This window comes from Oncorhynchus masou, chromosome 1, assembly GCF_036934945.1.
Source record: "Oncorhynchus masou masou isolate Uvic2021 chromosome 1, UVic_Omas_1.1, whole genome shotgun sequence".
NCBI lineage: Eukaryota > Metazoa > Chordata > Actinopteri > Salmoniformes > Salmonidae > Oncorhynchus > Oncorhynchus masou.
In genome coordinates, this window is record NC_088212.1 from 41,775,838 (window position 1) to 41,799,567 (window position 23,730).

General features: G+C 44.7%; 1 protein-coding gene across 4 annotated transcripts in view; it reads right to left on the reverse strand.

Annotated features, from left to right (window-relative positions):
• Positions 1-6,087: 6,087 nt before the first annotated feature.
• LOC135544489 (G protein-coupled receptor kinase 5-like) overlaps positions 6,088-23,730 on the reverse strand; it is a 77,531-nt gene continuing 59,888 nt past the window's right edge. For 2 of the 4 annotated variants that reach the window (XM_064972143.1, XM_064972155.1), the window contains exons 2-16: positions 18,253-18,348; positions 17,907-18,019; positions 15,494-15,571; positions 13,507-13,604; positions 13,010-13,102; positions 11,252-11,315; positions 11,021-11,161; positions 10,374-10,564; positions 10,093-10,130; positions 9,887-9,976; positions 9,518-9,726; positions 8,695-8,832; positions 8,321-8,458; positions 8,026-8,157; positions 6,088-7,896 (exon numbers count right to left, since the gene is read on the reverse strand). In XM_064972143.1, the coding sequence (XP_064828215.1) occupies positions 7,813-7,896; positions 8,026-8,157; positions 8,321-8,458; positions 8,695-8,832; positions 9,518-9,726; positions 9,887-9,976; positions 10,093-10,130; positions 10,374-10,564; positions 11,021-11,161; positions 11,252-11,315; positions 13,010-13,102; positions 13,507-13,604; positions 15,494-15,571; positions 17,907-18,019; positions 18,253-18,348 (1,703 nt within the window). In that variant the 3' untranslated portion in view covers positions 6,088-7,812. Of the gene's footprint in view, positions 7,897-8,025; positions 8,158-8,256; positions 8,459-8,694; positions 8,833-9,517; positions 9,727-9,886; positions 9,977-10,092; positions 10,131-10,373; positions 10,565-11,020; positions 11,162-11,251; positions 11,316-13,009; positions 13,103-13,506; positions 13,605-15,493; positions 15,572-17,906; positions 18,020-18,252; positions 18,349-18,528; positions 18,734-23,730 lie in introns of those variants that run through there. The other 2 variants (XM_064972163.1, XR_010456342.1) reach the window with 2 other exon arrangements.

Genomic DNA, 23,730 nt, shown 5'->3' on the forward strand with positions numbered 1-23,730 from the left:
ATCTCTTTCATCGTCACTCTTGTCTGTACATCATGCCTTGAATCTATTCTATCGCGCCCAGAAATGTGTTCCTTTAACTCTCTGTTCTGAACGTACTAGGCGACCAGTTATTTTAGCCTTTAGCCGTACCCTTATCCTAGTCCTCCTCTGTTCCTCTGGTGATGTGGAGGTTAACCTCTTCGATGTAGGGGGCGCTATTTTAATTTTTGGATGAAAAACGTTCCTGTTTTAAACAAGATATTTTGTCACGAAATGATGCTCGACTATGTATATAATTGACAGCTTTGGAAAGAAAACACTCTGACGTTTCCAAAACTGCAAAGATATTGTCTGTGAGTGCCACAGAACTGATGTTACAGGTGAAATCAGGAAGTGCCGCATTTTTTGAAACCGCCTCATGCCAATGACTCCTTATATGGCTGTGAATGAGCTACGAATGAGCTTATGTTTTCCACGTTTTCCCCAATGTGTCTACAGCATTGTGACATCTTTTTAGGCATTTCCCTTGAAGAATGGCTGTAAGGGACCATATATGGCATGTGGTCACATGGTGTCTCCCGCAGAAAACCTTGCGTAAAATACTGAGGTAGCCATTTTTCCAATCGCTTCTTATGAGAAACCAACTGTCTAGACGGATATATTATCGAATACATATGTTGAAAACACCTTGAGGATGGATCCTAAACAACGTTTGCCGTGTTTCTGTCAATATTATGGAGCATATTTTGAAAAAAGTTTGGCGTTAGTTGAAGTATTTTTCGGTCGATTTCTCAGCCAAGCAGGATGAACAAACGGGAGCTATTTCGCCTACAAAAATAATATTTTTGGAAAAAAGGAACATTTGCTATCTAACTGGGAGTCTCCTGAGTGAAAGCATCTGAAGTTCTTCAAAGGTAAATTATTTAATTTGGTTGCTTTTCTTTTTAACGTGAAAATGTTGCCTGCTGCCAGCAGAGCCTAGCATAGCATTATGCCATGATAAACACAAATGCTTGTCTAGCGTTGGCTGTAACGCATATTTTGAAAATCTGAGATGACAGTGCTGTTAACAAAAGGCTAAGCTTGTGTTTGAATATATTAATTTAATTTCATTTGTGATTTTCATGAATAGGAAAAGTTGCGTTATGGTAATGCGCTTGAGGCTATGATTACGCTCTCGGATACGGGATTGCTCATCGCAAGAAGTTAACCCAGGCCCTGCAGTGCCTAGCTCCACTCCTATTCCCGAGGCGATCTCATTTGTTGACTTCTGTAACCGTAAAAGCCTTGGTTTCATGCATGTTAACATTAGAAGCCTCCTCCCTAAGTTTGTTTGTTTTATTCACTTCCCTAGCACACTCTGCCAACCCGGAAGTCCTAGCCATGTCTGAATCCTGGCTCAGGAAGATAACCAAAAACCCTGAAATGTCCATCCCTAACTATAACCTTTTCCGACAAGATAGAACTGCCAAAGGGGGCGGAGTTGCAATCTACTGCAGAGATAGCCTGCAGAGTTCTGTCTTACTATCCAGGTCTGTACCCAAACAATTCGAGCTTCTAATTTAAAAATCCACCTTTCCAGAAACAAGTCTCTCACCATTGCCGCTTGCTATAGGCCACCCTCTGCCGCCAGCTGTGCCCTGGACGCCATATGTGACACCATATGCCCTCCAAATATACCTCTGCTGTTTTCAACCAAGATCTCAGCAATCACTGCCTCATTGCCTGCATCCGTAATGGGGTCCGTGGTCAAACAACCACCCCTCATCACTGTCAAACGCTCCCTAAATCACTTCAGCGAGCAGGCCTTCTAATCGACCTGGCCCGGGTATCCTGGAAGGATATTGACCTCATCCCTTTAGTAAAGGATGCCTGGTCATTCTTTAAAAGTGCCTTCCTCACCATCTTAAATAAGCATGCCCCTTTCAAAAAATGTAGAACCAGGAACACATATAGCCCTTGGTTCTCTCCAGACCTGACTGCCCTTGACCAACACAAAAACATCCTGTGGCGTTCTGCTGTAGCATTGAATAGCCCCCGTGATATGAAACTTTTCAGGGATGTTCGGAACCAATATACACAGACAGTTAGGAAAGCTAAGGCAGCAGAAATTTGTATCCTGTGGCACAAACTCAAAAAAGTTCTGGGACACTGTAAAGTCTATGGAGAATAAGAGCACCTCCTCCCAGCTCCCCACTGCACTGAGGCTAGGAAACACTGTCACCACCAATAAATCCACCATAATTGAACATTTCAATAAGCATTTCTCTACGGTTGGCCATGCTTTCCACCTGGCTACCCCTACCCCGGTCAACAGCCCTGCACTCCCCACAGCAACTCGCCCAAGCCTCCCCGATTTCTCCTTCACCCAAATCCAGATAGCTGATGTTCTGAAAGAGCTGCAAAATCTGGACCCCTACAAATCAGCCGGGCTAGACAACCCTCTCTTTTTAAAATTATCTGCCAAAATTGTTGCAACCCCTATCACTAGCCTGTTCAACCTCTCTTTCTGAGATTCCCAAAGATTGGAAAGCTGCATCGGTCATCCCCCTCTTCAAAGGGGGAGACATTCTAGACCCAAACTGCTACAGACCTATATCCATCCTACCCTGCCTTTCTAAGGTCCTCGAAAGCCAAGTTAACAAACAGATCACCGACCATTTCGAATCTCACCGTACCTTCTCCACTATGTAATCTGGTTTCCGAGCTGGTCATGGTCGCACCTCAGCCACGCTCAAGGTCCTAAATGATATCATATCAATAAGAGACATTACTGTGCAGCCGTATTCATCAACCTGGCCAAGGCTTTCGACTTCATCAATCACCACATTCTTATTGGCAGACTCAACAGTCTTGGTTTCTCAAATGATTGCCTCGCCTGGTTTACCAACTACTTCTCTGATAGAGTTCATTGTGTCAAATCGGAGGGCCTGTTTTCCGGACCTCTGGCAGTCTCTATGGGGGTGCCACAGGGTTCAATTCTCGGGCCGACTCTCTTCTCTGTATACATCAATGATGTCGCTCTTGCTGCTGGTGATTCTCTGATCCACTTCTACGCAGACGACACCATTCGGTATACTTCTGGCCCTTCATTGGACACTGTTTTAAAACTTCTTGGTGACAGGGGGCAGTATTTTCCCGTCCGGATGAAATGCATGCCCAAATTCAACTGCCTGCTACTCATCCCCAGATGATAAGATATGCATATAGATTTGGATGGAAAACACTCTGAAGTTTCTAAACCTGTTTGAATCATGTCTGTGAGTATAACATAACTTATGTAGCAGGCGAAACCCAGAGGAAAAACCATTCAGAATTGGTTTTTTTGAGGTCACTCTCTCTTCAATGGGGTTTCATTGGGAATCCAGATGTCTAAGGGACCTTCTTGCAGTTCCTACCGCTTCCACTGGATGTCACCAGTCTTTAGAAATTGGTTGAGGTTTTTCCTTTGTGTAATGAAGAAGTAACCCTGTTCAAAACGAGGCTCACTTCAAGTGTACTGTTTGTTAGAGGCACGTGACCAGAAAGGTAGCGTCAGTTTGTTTTCTTCCTGTATTGAACACAGATCATCCCGTCTTCAATTTTAGCAATTATTTACATAAAAAAATAGCTAAAGTTGTATTACAAAAGTAGTTTGAAATGTTTTTGAAAAGTTTACAGGTAACTTTTGAGATATTTTGTAGTCACGTTGCGCAAGTTGGAACTGGTGTTTTTACGCGCCAAATAAATGTACATTTTGGATATATATAGACGGAATTAAACAAAATGACAATTTGTGATGTTTATGGGACATATCAGAGTGCCAACAGAAAGAAGAAGCTCGTCAAAGGTAAGGCATGATTTATATTTTTATTTCTGCGTTTTGTGTCGCGCCTGCATTTTTGAAATATGTTTTCAACACATTCAACAGCGCCTCTTCAACCTCAGGAGGCTGAAGAAATTTGGCTTGTCACCTAAAACACTCACAAAGTTCTACAGATGCACAATCGAGAGCATCCTGTCAGGCCGTATCACCGTCTGGTATGGCAACTGCTCCGCCCAAAACCGTAAGGCTCTCCAGAGGGTAGTGAGGTCTGCACAACGCATCCCCGGGGGCAAGCTACCTGCCCTCCAGGACACCTACACCACCCAAGCCACTGCCTGTTCACCCCACTATCATCCAGAAGGCGAGGTCAGTACAGGTGCATCAAAGCTGGGACCGAGAGACTGAAAAACAGCTTCGATCTCAAGGCCATCAGACTGCTAAACAGTCATCACTAACATTGAGTGGCTGCTGCCAACATACTGCCTCAAATCTCTAGCCACTTTAATAATTAAAAATTGGATGTAATAAATGTATCACTAGTCACTTGAAACAATGCCACTTTACGTAATGTTAACATACCCTAAATTACTCATCTCACATGTATATACTGTACTCTATACCATCTACTGCATCTTGCCTATGCCGTTCGGTCATCGCTCATCCATATATTTATATGTACATATTCTTATTAATTCCTTTACACTTGTGTATAAAAGGTAGTTGTTGTGAAATTGTTAGATTACTTGTTAGATATTACTGCATTGTCGGAACTAGAAGCACAAGCATTTCACTATACTTGCATTAACATCTGCTAACCATGTGTATGTGACCAATACATTTTGATTTGATTTGATTTGGGGAATCCCCCCCTCCCTTCCCCTCTCAGGGCTTGAGAGGGAGGGATACTGTTGTCCCCACCTTCGATCGCATCCGTGAAGTCGAGGGATTAATCCCGTTGTCAATTCGTCAAGACAGTGAGGGAAAGGAATTGAGACTATCCATAATCTTGCCCCAGCTGGGCTCGGTTGTGGGGAACTGGACCTCAGCCTTGGCTGGTGGCTCAGAGGTGAGAGGGGGGTAAGAGATGGAGGTACGTTTGAGCCTCCTTAAGCTCGGCCCGAATCCTTCCCCGCAATCCAGGAGCTGCAAATGCAAGAACGTGGGGTTTCGAGTGCATGGCCTGGCTCGTCCTGGGATGGCCATTGTAAAAAACAGGGCCTGCTAGAGTAGTAGCGCCTGTCATAAAAAACAACATGTGCGCCCAGTGGCTTACAATGGGAGGAGGCTAGCTCATAGCTACCAAGAGAGAGCACGGCACAGATCAATGAGACAGATATTACACCTGATGTAAAATGTGAAGCATCCGGTTGGCATTTCCACTCACTACCAAATATGGTGACGAGAGGAAGCCCAGTGGACTGCAGTGGGAGTAGATTTTGGCCTCCATTCTGCTAATTTTCTCATCGATGAAGCACTTGATCTCAGTACAGTTTTCTGTTTCCAAATCTAACATCTGTTATGAACAGAGTGGAGTAAGTTTAGTAAACTTTAGGCTTTGCCAAAGTTTTAAAAAGTGCATTGTTTAGGAATGCAAGGGTGAATTTAGTTATGTCACACACACTTCACAGAGTAGGCGTTCACTACCAGAAAATTTGCAAATACATGCTAGGACACGCCAATAGGCTCTCGCTAGCTCGTGCTTGGCTCTGCCTATCTTCTTGCTTGTTCTGCCGACTATGATTAATTTGCTCCCATTGGAAACAACAGGCTGTGGTCTATCTTGGGTTAGTTAGACTTCGGGCTGTTATCCTCCCACAACATTAAAGCTGTCAACCTAAACTTTGCCGGTTTATTTAATACAAATGAGTGAATGTAGGTTAAACTAAACAAGAGGAGAGAGCTAGCAATGCTACAGTATGTGCAGGAAGAACTGCTGACTAGCATGGCTAGCTTGCTTTCCAACAAGCTAACCAAGTTATCTTAAGTCTTGCAGTGTGGGCTAACTAGGTCTCGATAGCGAGCCTTGTGACGCTAGCTACCACTGGAGACTGGTATAATTTTAGACAAATTCAACTCATAGCAAAATCGTTCCTTTCAATCAACCGTTTAAATGTATTTATACTGAATTTGGCCTGCTTTTGGATTACTATTATCTGGGACTATGAAACCGGCCCATAAAGTGAAAATGGTATCAATAATCTTGTGGAAATGTTATTATGAAACGAATTACTCTTGTATCGATCCATCCATATGAGAATGCCCCGATTCTTGTATTTGCTACACAGACAGACATGAGACACAGATGGTACAGAGATGCTAAGGCAGCACAGGGTTTATTTATTCGGAGCTGCAGAGCACAGTGGGTTTGGCTTTACATTCTGTACACTCAGCACTGTAATGTACAACAATAGCAGGAAGAGATCCTCCCTCGTTCTCTCCTTTTCATCCTCCTTATCCTCTCTCTCTCTCTCTCCTCACTCCCCAGCCTCCACCACCAGCCAAATACAGTGTGTGTGTGTGTGTCATAAAGAAACAAATCGATCATGAGAGAAACAAAGTGCAAACATTTGTGTGCGAGTCGTCTAGAAGATCAGGCACTTCTGATTTTCAATTGGTGAAATGATTTACGAATAAAATAACAACTGGCCAAGACTAAATGTGTAAGTACAATTGCTTTCTGTAAATATTTAGTCTTCCTTAAAATAAGACATCAAATTCCAAAACCAAAGCTGTTCTTCCCTTTGGTTCGAGTGCGTTGGAAGGCTTCCCATTGTAAGGTGACATGTGGTCCCTTTACCAGTTACTCTACCAGAGCCCCGGAACCTCAATAGTCTAACACGGCTTCCTCTCCTTTATCCGCACTGGATTGGTTAAAGCTCCTTTCCTGTAGAAAAAGGTCATATATCTTCCAGGATTCCTCACCTTTCCTTTAGGATCAGTGCAGCTGAAGAAAAGGAGGAGAGAAAACCTCCCTATTGAGACTATCGAGATGCACCCATGGTCGTGATGGCAACACAAACACAAAACAGCACTGGCTCAATGGATATTACAACATTTACATCACAGTAATATTACTTTAATGTCTGAGGTAAAACAATAACATCTTTACTGTAAAAACATCTTAATTGGTGTATAAATGGTGGCTTACTGGTTTGACAAGGTCAACAGGGCGCGGTGGTGCACTCTTTAGGAAAAGTGCAGAAAACAAGACAAGTATTGTGGTTACAATTCTAATAACACAGTTGTGTGTGTGCGTGGGGGGGGGGGGGCAGCCTGTTGTTTGCAAACACATGTTTGATTGTGACTTAGGTGTAGCATAGCTGCTGCCTCAAGTTTAATATGTGATTGAATAAAGACCAGGCAAATCCCCCTTCCTCCTCCAAAACGGATATGGCAACAATAACACAAATACATAACTGAACTATATCTTTGGCCTGAGGGTATACAAGGCAATATGCACATTGTGTCTTGAGGTTGGTGATGTTGTTGGTTGCATGTACGTTCATAAGTGATTAGAGGAGAGGGAGGTGAAAAGGAGAAAGAGACAAAAAGAGAGAGGGGGAGGGGGGAAGAGAGGAATTCATGAACAGAGAGAGCATTTGAGTGTGAATGTGAATTTATGCAAATAATTTGATTTCTTTAAAAATTAAAAAGAAACAGCAACAAAGACCCCATCTTGTATTTCCTGTGGTCTTTCTCAGACAGTGGATCCCCTGAATTAGCTAGTTTTTTCTTATTCATCAACACAGTCAGTGGCTCTTCTCTACTCCAGCGATCCTGAAGGTAAGTGAAGTGTCTGAGCATTGTTTTCAAAACGTCTTTGCATTATTGAAACGTCCCTCCAATAATTCCCCATGGGTCTCAGGTCCGGGTCATGGTCAGCATTTCCCCTAGACTGACCATGGGCTTGGGTTGGGTGCCTCCGGAAGACTGACAGCTGGTCAGGCCAGGTGTAAACCAATCAGCAATGAGAAGATCCTTCCTGCTCCTCCTCTGTCTGTGTGTGGCGCCACACAGAGCCATGGCCACTAGGGGGCAGAGTTTGACATGGAGTCCACTGAGTTCACACTGCAGGAAGACACGCGACTGTTGGCGATGGACACCTCGGGGTGCTGGAGGGTGGAGAGAGAGAGAAAGGGAGATTGTGTTATCTCAGTATCAGTGTGTGGATGTAACTGTGCAGTGTAAACTATGTGTGAGACTGAGTATGTTGGTGTGTGTGTGTGTGTGTGTGTCCTCACATGTCTCCTGAAGATCCTGTCCAGCAGGCTGCGTCGGGGAGGCTCGGGGGGTGTGTTCCAGTCCAGATCTGGGGGTCTGGTCGCCTGGGGCCCGAACACATTCAGATCACTGAAACACTCTGTGTCTATCATCTATACACACAGAGACAGAGAGACAGAGAAATGGTGTAAGGACAGTATTTGACTGCCACTGACTGACAAGACCACCAATTATTCAGTCTTTCAGGTTACCTTGCAGACTACCTCTCAGAAGAGGCCAGAGGAGAGGGAAAGACGTCCCAGTTAGTTCACCCACCTCGTGCTGCCATGGGATGGACACGCAGCCTGTAGAGAATTTGAAGTAGAAGTCGTTGTCGGTTTGGTCCAGATTTACTCCCTTGACTGTAGAGAACTGCTCAATGTCCAACACATCCTTACAGTACACCGCCCGGGGCTGAGAGAGAGAAGAAACGCACAGCGGGAAAGAGGGAGAAGAGGAAGAAGTATGAGAGTCTTCATTTGGAGTAGAGGTCATGATCCCTGGTCTAAATAACATATTCACCCATTCATGAATGTAACGGATTGAAACAATTGGAACAGTTGATTGGTTCCAATATTAAAACACTTCCTGGTTTTGTTTCTAGAGCTGAAGCAGGACAAGAGTTGTCATCCTCCTCCTCCTCTACTTACATCAGGTACAAAGGAGGGCTCCTGGATGCCTGCCTCTAGTCTCTTAAAGTTGATGTTCCTAAAGAAGCAGTGAGCCTTCACCCCTGTTGACCCCTCCGTTGTACAACCCAGCCTCTGCTTAGGATCTTTGGTCAACAGCTGGAGAGAGAGGGGGAGAGAAAGAGGGGGGAGAGAGAGCGACGGGGGCGAGAGCGAGACGGGGGTGGCAGGAGAGAGCGAGAGCCGGACGGGGCGGGAGAGAGAGAGAGCGAGAGCGAGACCGGGTGAGAGAGAGCAAGACCGGGTGAGAGAGAGAGAGCGCGAGACCAGGTGAGAGAGAGAGCGAGACCGGGGAGAGAGAGAGAGAGAGAGCGAGACCAGAGAGAGCGAGACAGGGCGGGAGAGAGCGAGCGAGACAGGGTGGGAGAGAGAGAGCGAAACGGGGGGGGGGCAGGAGAGAGTGAGAGAGCGCGGGGCGGGAGAGAGCGAGACGGGGGGCGGGAGAGAGCGAGACGGGGGCGGGAGAGAGCGAGACGGGGGCGGGAGAGAGCGAGACGGGGGCGGGAGAGAGCGAGACGGGGGGGCGGGAGAGAGCAAAACGGGGGGCGGGAGAGAGCGAAACGGGGGGCGGGAGAGAGCGTAAGAGGGGGGCGGGAGAGAGCGAGCGAGACGGGGGCGGGAGAGAGCGAGAGAGAGAAAAGCGGGGGAGAGATGATAGAATGTACAGTCAGTCATTTTCAAGTATCATGAGCTCAGCTACTCAGGGTGACTACCAAATACAGCGTGCAGTTCCTGATGACACTAACTAAGCCTACGTCTTGTCAATCAATCAATGGGCTCTCACCACTCTACAGATGGCCTGGGTGTCCTCTGTAAACTTGTCGCTGTACTCCTCCTCTCCCTCCTGCACCCTCTTCTCCACTTCTTCCCTCTTCACTCGTTCTTTGCGTGCGCGGAAGGGTGAGCGTCCGGCGGTCATCTCGTAGATGAGACATCCCAGCCCCCACCAGTCTGGACTCATCCCATAGCGCTCGTTGTTGATCACCTCCGGAGCTACAAACACAGCACAGTACAACAGGTTTAACGATAATATCTTAGTATGGTAAAAAAAATGTGTCAGGTTTTTGTTTGATGATTATTGTATTCCGATGCATTAGAAATGAGAAATTAATTTTAATGTGTGGTAATAACATATGAAGGTAAGGTGGCTTACCCATGTAACCCACTGTTCCCACTCTGCCTCGTATGGGGTCCCCTTCAGGCACTTTGATGGCCAGGCCCAGATCTGAGATCCGGATGTGTCCTATGGCACAGGGGCAGAGAGGTCAGGGGTCAAAGATCAGTCCTATTTAACAGAGAGCTTCGGAGTTCAAATGTCCTAATCCCAGTAGTTAGGCTACAGTAGAAAGGGCAACTCACCATTATCATCTAATAGAATATTCTCTGGTTTTAAATCCCTGAAGAAAAAGAAAAATGTTAATTTGGGGCATTGGACATTGGGACTAAAACCAATACATCATGTGATGACATCATGTGATCTCAGGAGACATTTGTATAGTGAATGACAATCAGAAGAATCCACTGCTAATTTTGCTAAAGGTAGGAGTAGGTAGTTGCCCCCATCTGATCCTAGATCTGTTGCAATGTGAACCTAGATCTGTGTTAAGGGAAACTGAGGTGCTATGATAACAAGCTGCCACCTGTAGACGATCGATTCCTGGTGTAGGTGGTCCAGGCCGCAGCAGATCTGGGCAGCATAGAACTGGACCCTGTCCTTCTCAAAGCCTGGAGTCCCCATGCTGTAGATGTGGAACTTCAGATCCCCTCCATTCATTAAGGTCAGCACCAGACACAGAGCATCTTTGGTCTCATAGGCATATGCTAAACTCACCTATAGAGATTGATGAGAGAGAGATTGATATGTGAGAGACAGAGAGAGCGATTGGCGATCGAGAGATTGATGATCGAGAGATTGACGATCGAGAGAGCGACTGACGAGAGAGAGAGAGACTGATGAGAGAGAGAGAGAGAGACTGATGAGAGAGAGAGACTGATGAGAGAGAGAGAGACGAGAGAGAGAGAGCGAGACTGATGAGAGAGAGAGAGACTGACGAGAGAGAGAGAGAGAGAGAGAGAGAGAGAGAGAGGTGAGAGAGAGAGAGAGAGACTGATGAGAGAGAGAGAGACTGACGAGAGAGAGGGAGAGAGAGAGAGAGAGAGAGAGAAAGAGAGACTGGTGAGAGAGACTGACGAGAGAGAATGAGAGAGAGAGAGAGAGAGAGAGAGAGAGAGAGAGAATAAAGTGAAAGCGTGTGGACATGTATCCAAATAATAGGAAGAGACTCACAACAAATCTGCTGTTGACCTTCTCTAGTATTTGTTTCTCATTAAGGGCCATGGACTCTCCTTTCCTCTTCTTAATTCTCTTCTTCTCCAGCTTCTTGCAGGCATACATCTTCCCTGTGGCTCGCACCTGGCATGCACACACCTGAGAGAACGCAAAGTACTATATCATAGGCCAGTTCATCTCACACACACAATTCTCTAATAATTCTCTAAATGGAAAATTGTGCCTCACCTCTCCGAATCCTCCCTTCCCCAGTACTCGGTACTGTCGAAACGTGTCTTTAGTTATTGGCTGTCTGAAAACACATCTCATAGTAAATAACATAGTACCAGGCACAGAGCTAGAGAGTCTCTGCACATAGGGGGCGGGGTGCTCTCGAGGGGCCCTTCTGACCGAATCAATTCAATTCATAGCTGATATGGCCTATGATAAATGCAAATTAGGCATCATCACTAGGGTCGTTAACAGAGTCTGCAAAACATTTTTTTTTTTACCTGTCACGGTTACCGGTCTAGCTATAGGTTAATTAGCATAACTAAATTGAAGCGTGTGTATTTTCATTCATTTGTCATGCATCTTATTTTATGAGACACGCACCGCATACTAGAGCCCTGTACGGGCATCATTTTAAAGTCCTACCCATAGGCCCTTACCCTACCCAGGCCCGATCACTTCTGACAAATTTAAGGCCCGGCCCGGAATGACAAGCAACTTCCTCCAGTAGTAAATCCATTAGCTGCTTCTCTCTGTCCATCACTCGCTCCCTGCTCACTCTGCACGTGTTCTGCTCACGGTGGCTCCAAGTCTGTTCGACTTGGGCCGCTCTGCTGAGACCGCAGGTAAGCCGTCAACGGATATTATTATCTCCCCGTCTTATATTTGACGAGGTTGAAGCGCTTCTGACACCATGTTATGATCTTAGTCAGATATGACTCTATTGCGTAGCAGAGCACAAGCAAATAGGTCAGCAACATGTTTTTTTTTGTTAGTGATCAATTTAGTGATACCCTGCCCGGTCCTAACCCGACGAGCCCGGCCCGATCCGGGCCCGGGTCGGGTAACAGAGCTCTCTACCGCATATAGAGCCTAGTTTGAGCACGCAGCGACAGCTCACACTCGCAGCTCCTCAAACATGTTCTTATGAAGCCCAGTCAATGCACAACATTTCTACATGGAATCGCGGGTGATCACAGAGTGTTGATGTCCACTGATAGAGGATCCCAGCTACCTTATTTATTTCTCAACTCAGAGATTGGAACTTATTTGGCCAACCATCTGAGCTGTAGGGCAGTCTGCATGTTGAAAACAGGTACCTCATTGTTTGCAATATGGATGTTTTACTTCAAAACCTATTGATTCAAAAAAAAGTGGCCAAAATCCAAACTTAGAAATGGGAATGATTTTGTCAAGACTTCGTCAATATGCCATTGACACCAGCATTTCTCTCCTGTTCCATTTCGTTTCCACATCAACTTTCTTTCGCGGTCCAGAAGCCAAAGGCACAGCCCTAGTCATATTAGCAAACCTTCCTAGTAAGGCATCTTTAGATTCTTCCCTCTGTCACATGCAACCGCTCGCAGCAGAATGCGCTTTAGAATCTGTTTTTCCCTCGAATTGCTTCCTGTCCCAGGCCAGCGGGCCCCTCAAGGGGGTATAGCGACAGACAGTTTTCTTCTCAGAAATCATTGCACACGCGATAGAACAACATTGCATGTACTGGGATTTTGTTTACCACCATGCTGGATGCTCATTTCCTCGTAAAAATAACAAAAGCGCCTGGGATGGACGGTGACGCTGTTGTGCCTATCGCGGCTCTCAGCTTTAAAGAATGCTTTTACTTTGCTTTGTGGTAGGCGACGTCATCGTTGAAAAATGAGGTGCGTGGTCCCTACGCCGGTCGCAACCATGGCCCCCCAAGCTAGCACCGTGCCATTCAGTAATCACTAAAAACAACCGTTTCTGTTAGATTTAGTTTGAGCAGCACATTACCTCTCCAGCATCTTCCACTGTAGGAAACGGTCAAAGTACATGCTGTTTTGGTAGTCAGAGAAGGGAGCTCGTCTCAGGTAGTCATGGAGAGCCCTGAAGAACAGACAACAAACAAAAAGGTTGAAGCCCTGAGGCGACAGACAACAGCTTCAGTTACAGTAAGATGGAAGCCAGCTGATGGTCCAGCGTGTTTGCGCTTTAGCCAACTCCTCTCCGGGTTCCTTCATTGTCTTATGCAACCTCATCCCCAGTCTCTTGCACACATTGCATATACACCTGCTACACCAACCACTTCCTTTCTCCCACTGTTACCAGTGTGCTAATGAAAGTCACATTTGACGCTTCGAAATGCCAGCAACTTGATAGAAATGATAGGAGAGTTGGCTTCCGCACATGGAGTACGGGACGAGGCTAGCGATAAGCTAAGGTCAAGCTGTTTCTTCATAAGAATATCATAGTTGACAAAAAGGAGAGAGACCAAAGAAAGATTCCCTTACTTGCGACAGTCACTGAAGATCTCCTTGCAGGGGTGAAGTTCCAGGTTCTCTCTACACTGCTCAGCAAGGCTCTCTGCTGCCTCCACACACTCTGACGACTACACAGGCACACGCGCGCGCACACACACAGTCACACACACAGTCACACACAGGAATTAGTGTGGTAGGCCTGATCACTGACGATGATGAGGTCAAAGAGGTCAGTGACCTGGCAGTGTGTTGCCAGGACCGCAACCTCTCCCTCAATGTCAGCAAGACAAAGGGGCTGATCGTGGACTACAAGAAAAGGAGGGCCCGAGCAAGCCCCCAACTATATCGACGGGGCTGTAGAGGAGCAGGTCGAGAGCTTCAAGTTCCTCTGTATCCACATCACTAAGGAATTAACATGGTACACACACACACACACACACACACACACACACACACACACACACACACACACACACACACACACACACACACACACACACACACACACACACACACACACACACACACACACCAACACAGTCGTGAAGAAGGCACGACAATGCCTCTTCCCCCTCAAGAAGCTGAAAAGATTTGGCACGGGCCCTCAGCTCCTCAAAACGTTCTACAGCTGTAAAGCATCTTGACTGGTATGCTAACTGCTTGGCAGCCGACCGCAAGGCGCTACAGAGGATAGTGTGTATGGCACAGTACATTACTGGGGGATAAGCTCTCTGCCATCCAGGACCTCTATACCAGGCGGTGTCAGAGGAAGGACCTAAAAATGGTCAAAGACTCCAGCCACCCAAGTCATACATTGTTCTCTTTGCTACCGCATGGCAAGCAGTGCCAATGCACCAAGTTTGGAACCAACAGGAACCTGAACATCTTCTAACCCCCAAGCCTTAAGACTGCTAAATAGTACCCAAACTATCTGCATTGAAGCCCCCATTTTCACTAACTCTTTTAAATCAAGAGGCTCTTGGACCTAGACTTGGCACTCAAGTACTGCTTGCCGTGCGGTAGCAGAGAGAACAGTCTATGACTAGGGTGGCTGGAGTCTTTGACAATATCTAGGGCCTTGCTCTGACACATACAGTGGGGCAAAAAAGTATTTAGTCAGCCACCAATTGTGCAAGTTCTCCCACTTAAAAATATGAGAGAGGCCTGTAATTTTCATCATAGGTACACTTCAACTATGACAGACAAGATGAGAAAAAAAATCCAGAAAATCACATTGTAAGATTTTTAATGAATTTATTTGCAAATTATGGTGTAAAATAAGTATTTGGTCACCTTCAAACAAGCAAGATTTCTGGCTCTTACAGACCTATAACTTCTTCTTTAAGAGGCTCCTCTGTCCTCCACTCCTACCTGTATTAATGGCACCTGTTTGAACTTGTTATCAGTATAAAAGACACCTGTCCACAACCTCAAACAGTCACACTCCAAACTCCACTATGCCCAAGACCAAAGAGCTGTCAAAGGACACCAGAAACAAAATTGTAGACCTGTACCAGGCTGGGATGACTGAATCTGCATTAGGTAAGCAGCTTGGTTTGAAGAAATCAACTGTGGGAGCCAATATTAGGAAATGGACCACTGACCACTTTCTAATTTTGTCTGTCATAGTTGATGAAAATTACAGGCCTCTCTCATCTTTTTAAGTGGGAGAACTTGCACAATTGGTGGCTTACTAAATACTTTTTTGCCCCACTGTATCTACCTCAATTACCTCGTACCCCTTCACAGCGACTCGGTACTGGTAGCCCTTGCATATAGCCAAGTTATCGTTACTCATTGTGGATTTATTCCTTGTGTTATTATGTTTCTATTACTTTTTAAATGTTCTCTCTGTATTGTTGGGAAAGGCATGTAAGTAATCATTTCACTGTTAGTCTACACCTGTTGCTTATGAAGCATGTGACAAATACTATTTGACAAACAAACATGTTATATTGCTCTAACAGTTGTTTCACCCATCTACATTCATCAATCCTCCCACAAAGACTTCACTCACCTGTTTAGTGAGGAACTTCCCAATAATTTCTCCTCCTCTGCTTTTCCGTTTCTCATCAGGCGCCAGCTCATAGTCATCCTAAAGAACACGGCGTCATTATACACTTACAGTACATCATAATATAACAATAGCGCCGAATAAGATTGGCTTAATGCACTATCGTAATATATTGCCCGGCATAATTCAGCCAATGGAATAGTCCCAAAAGTGCAAACCGCAATCCAACTGGCATCCTGGGTATGCAAATCTAGTATTTGAAAGAAAACGCATACTATTTCGACCCAGGTGCGACTGGACATACAATACTCTTCCATTATCAGGGGCAATGTATGGACGAGATCATGTTTTGAATGACATTATTGTGTGGCTACCAGTGTTGTGGAAACATGCAGCATGCGACTAGACCAGCATAGTGTGGACTGCCTTGAGTTGAAATGATCAGTCGTTATCTATATCCTGAGCAGCTACAGTATTTATCAGCCAGGAGTGAGAGTGCACGGAGCGGTACAGCATTGCCAGGGCTCGTGGCATAGCCTGTTAATCCTTCACTCCCTTCTCTAAATATGTGTATGTGACCATTAGAATTTGATTTGATTTAGTCTGTCGCAAGCTTCCCAGTCAAAACAGTTTGCGCATATATTATGATGAAAGCTTGTGACGTTTTTGTTCGTTGTTTGTCTGTTTTTTATTTTTAGGCTGTTCGAGTACACAACATAGATTTTTACGATATAGCCAATTTTGACTTTGTGGCTGGGGTGACAAGTGGATGAAGTGTTTGATGTCATGCAACGAGAGACCAAACATTTTAGGTAGATGTAAAATTGTGTGACTAAAAACGTCGAAATTGATTACAGATTTCTTGATTTATCTTTGATTTTTTTGGGGACTATTTTGAGGAAGGTGACGCGAACGTCTGTCCCTCACACGCCTTGCGCACAGACGTGTGTCGCCTAGCTGAGTTCTGCTAGGATCAAACCATGTTCTCTCCACTAGCCCACCTGACCCGAAACACACAAACACCTCTTTAACCCACAATCTGTTATTAACAGATACTCTCTCTCTCTCTCTGACACACATGCTGCCTGTGACCCCATATGTGACCCTATGTTGCCTGGCAAACACAGTCAACACGGAAAGATTCCTTGAGGTCCTTTAGTGTCACAGTGTGTCAGACCAGCGTCACCAGATCCCCCCCCCCCACACACACCTAGAGTTTCTCACCTGACCCAGGCTGTGGCCCACTTTTGTGGTCTACTCTGCTCTGAGACAGACAGAGAAAGAAAGGCGTTGGGTGAAAAGGCCATACTTCTGCCATTAGATCTGTTTCTCTGGCCTGTGTGTGTAAGACTTTCCTAGTTAAATAAAGGTTAAATAAAAATAGATAAATAAATAAAAAGTCTGCCAAAAGGCCAACGGGGCGTCTCCATTTCCCTTCGGCTAACCCATTCGGCTAACAATTGGGTGGCTTATTCTGTGTGTGTGTGTGTGTGTGTGTGTGTGCGTGCATTTGTGTCTTACAATGCAGTATCTTGCCAACAATAGCAAGTCAAAATTCGGCAGCAATCACACATACACCCCTCCCTCCTGCACTGACGTCAGAGGAAACACAGGGACCCCAAGGCGCATTCCTTCTGCTGTTACATCTCTCCCTCTCTCTCTCTCGCTAGCTACTGTGCTCTTTTCCCTCACTAACACCCTCGTTTATACATTAGAAGCACATGGACACACTCACAAAAAATACAACACACAAACTTTCCTTTGGACATTGATCCTACCCGTCCATCAATTTAGCAACTTTCCAAATGGCCCAACAAGAGTATTTGGGTGATGGAAGTTAGATATCTAATTTCATTATTTTCACAGGTTCGCTCTCATAAAATCTTCAATTACCCTCAGATCTTTCTCCAAAAATGCATCTGCAGCTGACCCATTCTTGTTGGTGCGCATATGTGGCGAGGGTAGTTTCCCTCAGAGTGTGATGGTCATTTTTAGGTTGGTGGGAAGGGGTGAGAACGGGAGGGGGTCTGACCAGAAACAATCCTCTCATTCTGTCCAGTCACATGCCTACGGTGATATTTTGGGCTTTACTCAAAATACTTAAATGTGTCATGTGCGAGGCATTCCGTCTAGACACAAGAAAACGGGGGAGACGGTTCGGGGGTTACTATTGGCTTCTGGTTACTATTGGCATTTGATTCGGAGTGTTTCTTCTCTGACGATTAGAGGCATTTTCACATCTAAAACCTGTAATCTGGGACACAGTGTCTAGACAGAGTAAAGGGAGGAGGCTGCTATTATAATCACTACTCAATTTGATTGTAATCTCTCAGTCAACTGAACATGATTAGTGCTGTTTGGATGACTGTTTAATCCAAGTGATGCATTTAGAAGTGTGTGCGTGTGTGTGTGTTACCATGGCGTCCAGTAGGTGGATGCATCGCAGCAATTCAGGTCTGGTCTCACAGTACAGGCGGAACAGCAGTCTGCCAATGGGCTGCTTCTCACACAGGCTCATGTAGTCCCGATCTGCCAGAAACACACACAAACTAGTATCTGGGCCTATCTGTAGAAATAACACACACATTTGGAAAGACCCAGGCACGTTTACAAACACTTACAATACATTAACAGCACAGCAGCAGCGTGACACACATGTAATACTTGCACCCACACACAGCCGTTTGTTTTACTATCCTTGTGGGGACTTCTGGTCCCGACTAGGATAGTCAAACTAAAAACACACACCAACAGTAATATACCGATGCTGTTGCCCAGCTCAGTGCACTGGCTGATGTGGGGGAAGCGAAGGATCTCCTTCCATTTCTTACTCCTCCCTTTCCGCTTCCCTCCTCCACCTACAGAGAGAGAGAAAAGAAGGGATGAGTGGATGAGAGGAACAAGCCATTTCAGAGAGGCACAAACACACACGGAAACAGTATGTGAGAAAGGAGAGCGAGAGAGAGAGAGAGAGAGAGCTCTGCAACTGACAAATTAGTTCAGCTCAAACTCTGAGTGTGTATATGTATCATTTTTACATAGCGTCTCAGCTTCTCTTTAAATCCCTTCTCTCTTTCTCTTTTTATTCCTCCGTTTTCTTTTCTTCCTCTGTGTCATGCTCCGGGGAATGTGGCCATCCCGAAGCAGAACAGTGTGGGTGTATGTGTGTAACAGAGAATACATCCCGGCCAGTCCGATTCCCATCGGAACACAGAGCTTGGCCAAAGCATATTCTATAATACTGCATAACCATGCATATATTCCCAGCACACACACTCATCAATATCAGAAGATTAGCCATGTTTGATACTGAAATGTTGATAATGATCAATAGGTTTCTCCTTCCCTTTCTCACACTCAGGATGCCTTAACAATGAGAGAGATGGAGAGTGAGAGAGAGAGAGCGAAAGCTACATCTTTAAGCAATAATCGAGGAATGCTCCAACAAGGACGTCATGTGTTTGCCTCTCACTGTGTGTGTGAATGTTTTAGCAGCTTTCACATCCCTTCCCCTTTACCAAACCCCAACTCTCTCACACACTGACTGCTGCCACAGACCTTCTCCTCAGGCCTCTGTCTGGCCTGGGTTACATAATGGCCATGCCTCCTCCCCTCCCACCTCACTGATCTGACATTGACTGGATAGGTGAAAGCTATGTAGTGGAATCCTTGCAGAGGGAAGCCTTTCAGGAACAACTCTGAGGCATAACTAGGGCCCAGAGATTTTCCTGGTTGGGTCACATCATCCCCAACCATGGGATATAACAAGTCAAACCTATTAACCCTGACCTTAAACATTCTAAAATGACTATTGGGTATTAGAAACAGTCACTGGGACACTTTATTTTGTTACTTTATATATTTATTTTTAACTTGGGGGGGGGGGGTTATTATTTATATATATTTTTTCTCACCAATTTAATATGCAATTGGTAGTTAGTCTTGTCTCATCGCTGCAACTCCCGTACGAACAACTGGAGAAGGTCGAGAGCCGTGCATCCTCCGAAACAAAACCCAGCCAAGCCGCACTGCTTCTTGACACAACGCCTGCTTAACCCGGTAGACAGCCACACCAATGTGTCAGAGGAAACACCTGGCGACCGTGTCAGCGTGCATTGCGCCCGGCCCGCCACAGGAGTCGCTAGACAAGAACATCCCTGCCGGTCAAACCCTCCCTTAACCCAGACGACGCTGGGCCAATTGTGCGCCGCCCCATGGGTCTCCCGGTCGTGGCCGGCTGTGACAGAGCCTGGACTCGAACCAGGATCTCTAGTGGCACAGCTAGCACTGCCATGCAGTGCCTTAGACCACTGCACCACCCAAGAGGCCAACTGTGACATTTTTACCCAGAGCACTTCCCTAATTACGTTCAGACAACATCTTAGAGAACAAAATACACCCCTTTATGATTCAATGGGTAAAACAATGAACGATGAACAAGTAGACATGTAGAGGAGAGAAGAGGTTATTTTTTGTGAAGTGTCAATCTCAGGTCAAAGTTATGTTTAAATAGTGGCCCTCCACCCTGTCTTTCAATTCAACACAATATGTACTTGACCACAATACACCTTCTTCCTCCCTCTGAATCTAACCTACTCTGTCTCTCTTCCTCTCAGTCGCTCCCTTCCTCCAACTGTTTCTAGCTCTGTCCATCTCTTCCCTTCAGTCGCCTACCTAATCTCTCCCTCTTTCTCAGTCTCGCTCTTGTCTGATTCGACCCTACGGAATCATCACTATTACATGCTGGCTTCTGGTCAGTGACTGAACTGCACTTCTGCTTTCATGGCCAATCAGAGACCTCTTTCCCTGCTACTGACCAATCAATTACCTCCTCCTAGGATAATTTAAGGTCACAGGTTTGAAAACATTTTGTTAACAAAACTAACAACCTTCCTGTTGTTTCCTATTCGTGAAAATACATTCTGGGTCAGCATTCACATATCTGGGACGAAGTAAAGGATGGTGCATTTGAATTGGGGCTGTTGAACTGTATTGCATCATTTAAAACAGAGTTTGTACTCAGTCGATGCACACTTGTCAGGAGTCAAATGCATTGTGTTTTTATTTAGCATAACAGTTGTTATAATTGGAGCACCATATTTGCCACATTGTTTTAGCTAAACATGTCTAGGGACCATATAAATAGATGTCGAATTCTACGGTTAGGACAATTCAAAAGGAACCAGAAACGCACCCTTTAAAAGTAATTGAGAAAACTACTACACTGATCAAAGCACAGTGAACACGAGTGTGTCTGTGGGCAAATGAAACTCTGTTTGTTTCAGTGCACACCACTGAAACAAACAGGGACAAAGTCTACAGGAAGAAACAGGCTCAGGACTGCTCCCACAGAGGTGTGTGTGTGTGTGTGTGTGTGTGTGTGTGTGTGTGTGTGTGTGTGTGTGTGTGTGTGTGTGTGTGTGTGTGTGTGTGTGTGTGTGTGTGTGTGTGTGTGTGTGTGTGTGTGTGTGTGTGTGGTGTTTTTAACTGCATTTTAACTGCTTGGCAAACTCGAGTAGTACCTATGTCAGTGCAGTTAATTGTTAGCAGTAACTGACAGTCTTAGAATCTCATCCAAGAATACAGGCAGTGCTATAAGACTTGCTGACTGGACTTAAGAAACAGCAGAACCAGGGATGAACATTTCAGAACATTACAAGCATGCAAGTACTTCCAGTGAAAAGAGCCCAAATGTTGGGTTGAGGAGCGGCCATGAATTCACTCCACAGATTAAAAACATCATTAAAAACAATAACCAAGTCAGACAAAGAGACTCGCAGACTAGTGCTGAGCGATAAGTGCTTTTTTGAGGTTCGGTTTCAGGTCGACTATTTAAAAAAACATTAGATGCACTATGCATTACGTGGTTTGAATATTGTATGGTAGTGATGCCCATTACTGCTTATCACTTATTAACCATCATTTACTCACATTACTTTAATAAAATATTTCAGTTGTGTATATTACATTTGTTTTATTTGATGACCACTACTTCATTCCAAATCGTAATCTGACTGCTGAATACCAACTATCACATTTTTAGGTAGAGATATTGTATGTTTTTCTGTCTCTTCTCTTCCTCTCTGTGTCTGCCCCACACAGACCGGACAAGTTGAAGGTATGGATTATGGTCATTGTAGTTAATTATCAGGTTTTCTGCTAATATTGGCCTGTTGGAGCCTACAACTCCCTACTACATCACACAGTTCGGACTTTCTTATTTATCTCTCGAGAAACTGCGCGTTAAAGCTCACAGGAAGAAAAAAAAGAGCAAATAGAATTCAAATAACTGATCTGATGTTGGTCAATTAGTTGATGAAAAAACAAAAAATAACCCGCATTTTTGTCAAATCTCTCAGCACTATCACAGACAGGAAGACATTACACACTAAAGTGTTGACAAAGACACATTAAAGTAATTACAAGTATAATTACAGTGTAGCTACAGTGTCTTCAGAAAGTATTCACGCCCGTAGACTTATTCCACACTGAGTTACAGCCTGAATTCAAAACGGATTACATATATTTTTCATCTCCCATCTACACACAATACCCCGAATGAAAAAGTAAAAACCTGTTTTTAGAAATGTTAGTAAATGTATAGAAAATGAAATACAGAAATATCTCCTTTACATACGTAGTCATACTTTGTTTTTCATTTCCCAATGATGGAGACCAAACTGTGCTCTTGAAAACGTTCAACATTCTTTCCCCAGATATATGCCTCATCTCGGAGATCTACGGACAGTTCCCTTTGACTTCATGGTATAGCTTCTGCTCTGACAGAAGGTGCATTTCTTTCTAAATCATGTCCAAACAATTGGATTTGCCACAGGTTGGACTCCGATCAAGTTGTCAAGGATGACCCAGGATGATCAAAGCAAATCGGATGCAACTGAGCTCAATTTGGAGTGTCATAGCAAAGGGTGGTGAATATTTATATAAACAAGATATTTCTGTATTTCATTTTCAATAAATTTGCTTAATGTGTAAATACATGTTTTCACTATGGGTATTGTGTGTAGATGGGTGAAGAAGAAAAAATATTTCATCCATTTTGAATTCAGGCTGTAACACAAAATGTGGAATAAGTCAAGGGGTATGAATAATTTCTGAAGGCACTGTATATGCAATTACAGCATGAACTTAAACTACATGTAACTACATGGTAGCTGTGTAACCAAAGAATGGTCTCTTTCTGGGAGCACATTCAATTCTCTTTTACAATAACAACCTAGCTAGGAGTCTGTATCAGTCAATGCTAACTACTGTAGACAGGAAGATTGCTTACCCTTACCCATGATTAAATATTCCATCAACTCTGCAGTGGATTCGTAAGCTTGCTGATAAGTCACTTCCTGTCTGTCTGTGAGTGTCTTTGAACCTCTCCTGCTGTCTGGGCCATAGTGGGAGCATAAAAGATGACCCCATTACTTCCACATGATTTATAATTCTGTTACTTCCAGGGCGGGCGACCATTGCTGCTTAATGAAGGAGAAACATTGACATGAACATTCCAAGACTGCCTGGAATGGAATGCATCTGGCACTTTGTGATAGTGCTAAGCTTTTGTGGAAATATGTGAAACTATAATAAACAAATAGGTTCAGATTTATAATCATAGTATAATGTTTAAAGATGTCCTCCAGCAATTGTTGTTGAAACTTTCACAGTTGAAAAGCGATACCCCACGTATAAATACAGTAAAGTACACACACTAAACAATAAAACAACAAGTTGAGCAAAATAGTGTTTTTTAGACAACTGCAAACTTCTAGGAGTAGGGCATTCAAGGAGTTCGTCTGATGGGAATCCGTGATGTCATCGCCCTCCCCTCTCGCTTGAGGTACAATAGACAAGCAATAGAGAACAAAAGAGGAAAGGCCCACCCCCCCAATTATACTATGTCATGGCATACCTGGACCACCTACTGCCTTTTGTTAAGTAAATCAGGTGTTAAATGAGGTGAAAAGGAGACTGGAGTGCCAGTAAGTGAAGTAGAAACCCTTGGCGAGCACAATGTCTGGGTTTGTTACTGCTTTCTGTTTGACAAGGTTGGCTTGTAAAAGTATGAATAAAGTCATAAAAAGTCTTATATAAACTTTCTTTATCCTCTCCCCTTTCTCTCTCTCCTCCTCTGTCAACACATCCTGTCAGTGTATCACTCCCTTTCTCTCTCTCTCACACACACACACACACACACACACACACACACACACACACACACACACACACACACA